The sequence below is a fragment of the Trypanosoma equiperdum genome (assembly GCF_001457755.1).
Source record: "Trypanosoma equiperdum strain OVI genome assembly, contig: ctg_1477, whole genome shotgun sequence".
Classification (NCBI taxonomy): Eukaryota; Euglenozoa; class Kinetoplastea; order Trypanosomatida; family Trypanosomatidae; genus Trypanosoma; species Trypanosoma equiperdum.
The window spans coordinates 1-3,382 of NW_027123479.1; the positions used below are offsets into that span (position 1 = coordinate 1).

The 3,382-nt window shown below is 50.8% G+C and overlaps 1 protein-coding gene across 1 annotated transcript; it reads right to left on the bottom strand.

Moving 5' to 3' along the window:
* Nucleotides 1-201: 201 nt before the first annotated feature.
* TEOVI_000751800 (uncharacterized protein) lies at nt 202-3,066 on the bottom strand (the record flags this gene model as incomplete). Its single annotated transcript, XM_067221673.1, has 1 exon — nt 202-3,066. The coding sequence occupies one exon, from the start codon at nt 3,064-3,066 to the stop codon at nt 202-204; it is 2,865 nt and encodes a 954-aa protein (XP_067077774.1).
* Between the last annotated feature and the right edge of the window lie 316 nt (nt 3,067-3,382).

Here is a 3,382-nt window from a genome sequence, read left to right on the forward strand (position 1 = left end):
GAACGGTGCCGGTGGAAAGACCATTCGGGAAATTGATTGTACAGCACTTTTCAGTGGTGGAGAACATTTATGTGTGAAATGTAGAAAGGGTAGTGATGGAATTGAGGGTAAAGAACGGTAACATGAAGGGGCAACGGGGGTTCAGTCACCATGTGCCTCACTCTTCAACTTTGATGAGTTTTGTGCCCACTCCAGCCTCCATTACCTGATTTTACGAAGGGACTGTTCCGGGGCGCTGACAAAGCCGTAGTGAGCAGCAAGTGCCACTTCGCGTTCACTCAACTTCTGCTTCCGATCTATTCTGCTCATATTTGCCTTCATCAACTCGCAAAGATCCTGCACTGCCGCCTCCACAGCGGAATTCACCTTGCTGTCTCTACGACGCAGGAACCCCGTGATCTCTGCACCGAGTATTAGCTCATCCTGTACGCTCAGGGAACCAAAGTTCTTCGTAGCGAAGCGAAGGATATCGATAGCGCGAACCGCATCGACGGAAGATATGTACAGGCCTGTAACCACAGCGTTGACCACTTGGCGGGGTTTATTTAGCAACTGTGCAAGATGTTTCGTATCCAGATTTTGTGATAAACGATAAAGCTCCCCCTGCGGGACAGCGGCGCCAAGCCGGTGTCCCACTGCCATCTGACTGAAAAGAAATGTGTTAGGTTGTAATGTCCTCGACCGTGCAATATCCAGTAGCCGCGTCGTCACAAGCGCAGCGGCCATCACCTTATAAGTCCCCAGAGCATCCACGTACGCCGAATCGTCTACCTTCCCACACTCAGCACCATTCCGGCCACTACCACCACTATTTGTAGATAACTGTGGCCACGCGTCTAGTAGACGGATCCAGTAGGCTACCTCAGCTACATCGACAAAGAGACCCCGTGACGACGCTAGGAGACTTGACGCCTTGTTCAGCGTTTCACAGACAATCCGATGGCAAAAACGGTGCTGATCAGTGCGACACAATGCAACGGAAAACTCACCCAAAAGAGCAGCAGACTGAATATCTGCAAGGTTATCAAGCCTTGACAAGGGCCCATGGAGGAGTGCAAAAAGTGTCTCGTTGGCAAATTGTCGCAAATCAGCAAGGCCGACGAAAGCGAACACGGCGTCGATGAACGGCAAGGTCGTCACCTCTTCATGGGTTAGGAAAGAGCCCACATTCAACGATAGGTGAAGTGGGGCCCGTACAAAGCGGCTGACACCTGCCCTTCCTAAATACCTCAAGAGCAAGCACTTCTGCCGCGGCTGCAAAGAAACCGATCGGTGGGGTATGCTACTCACGGTGTCCGATAGAAAGGTAAGTGCCCGCAACTGATGTCTGGCGACAACTCCCAACACACGAAGCCGTTCAAATTCCGTGAGACACCGCTTCTGAACTATATTCACAACCGCGTAATAGTCCGACTTCGCCCGTATACCAAGCTTCGACATGGACGTCAGATAACGGACCAAGTGCGATGTTGGAACCAAATGAAACCCATCTTGCTTGGCTTGTATCCGCTGCTGCAGTAAAGACAACGTAGGCCGCACCACCGAAGGGTCATAAGGTTCATGACCTCTAGCTTCCGCATACACTACGCCGCACGCTTCATTAACAATTTGCATAGCATCCAACAGATTGTAAGAGTCAGCATATCTCACGATAGCCCTGCACCACACCGCAAGGGAAAAGATGGTGGTATCGGCGCTGGTGTTGAAGTGGGGATCGACGTCACTTCGCAATCGGCGCGGCTGCCCAGGCGTTTGCTTCGAGCGAGGCTTAGCAATGCCCCACAGGAAAACTGCAGCAAAGAGTTGCGCACGTTGCCATGGTGTAAACTTCTCCAAATGATTGTACGGCATGCAAAACAAACGTTCGACCAGTGACGGGGGAAACTCTAAACACCCCACTGTAGCCTCCTCAGCGAGCAGTGTAAGTGCCGGAAGCACGTAAGTAACACAGTCACTGCAGGAGGAGCCACGCTTTACCACGTCTGCTAATAAACTGTCCAAAAGTTTCACAATAACTTGGGCTACAAACCGTTGTTCAGTGCAAGAAATATCATTGTCACTGCGAGACCATCGGAGTGCCACAATGAGCGATTCGATGGAGGTGGACAACTGCGAAGACGACATCGCACGACGCACCTCTTCGTCGTTCAACCGCTTCAGTAACGTTGCGAAAAGTACATGGTGATAAATTCGGAGACCCACGATACGCACTACCCACGCGCTCACTTGCGACGGTGAAAGCGACATAACTATCAACCTGAGACGGTCAAATATCACAAGCACAAGCGCCCGGCACTCATCGGGAACATGGCGAAGTGGCCCGCCATCTGAATGCTTCCGATTCGTCGTAGAACATTGCTGCGCTAGGTTGGTAAGTGCATCCGGTCTCCCACTTGAAGATGTACGAACTGTCATCGCGTCAACAAGTGTGACAAGGTCCTGCTTGCCAAAGGAATCAAGCCTACATTCGATTACTCGACACACTTCACAGAGTTCCTGTGACCTTCCAAGTTGTGTCTGATTATCTCCTGCAGCACCCTCAGTAGCGGACGGTGCCAGAGAAGGCTGCGGTTCCTGCATGGCTTCAACAATGACACGGACGATTCCGATAAGTTCAACAGGGCCACTCACCACATTTATGAGCGTCACCACACGGCTGCGCAACATCAACACTAACTTCCTGCGCACGCACGAGTATGGCATGATTTTCAGCAACCCTTCCATAACAAGAATACACTCCGAAGGGGAAAGGTCATCCCCATCGGCAAGAATAACGTCCTGCATATTATGCAATTGTGCAATCAGTGTCTCATCCATACCCTCGTGGACACACTCTTGTTCGCGGACACTACAGGCGAGGGCGTGAAAAATGTTAGCACGGGATCGAACATCCGTCATGGAAAACACATTATTCAGAGAGCACATGAGGCTGGTATCCCTTAGATTCAATACACCCAGCACCCTTAGAGCGTGGGTTGTCATGCCGGAGTTAACGGGGGAAATTACCCCAGGATGTCCAGCCCGCAGGGCGAGAAGCCGCAAACGTTTGGCGCTACTAAAGGTCATGGGGTCCGTAACTGAAAGAACGGGAGGATACAAACAAAAAAACAGGGTGAAGGGTACCCAAAACCCACACCACACACCAATACCCCCTCGCCCTTCTTCGACCTGATACAGACGCGGCAAGAAGGGAGAGCAAAGAAAGAAGAAAAAGACAAAGGAGGAGTTCAAACATGTTGGTATACTAACGAACCACAAAGCAGACCTGAGGTTGCAGAAAAATACACCCCAACACCGGGATACAGGAGGCATCACCAACGAAAATCCGCTTTACTGGGAAATAGAACAAGAAAAAAAATCCTAAAGAACAAAAAGTACCAGA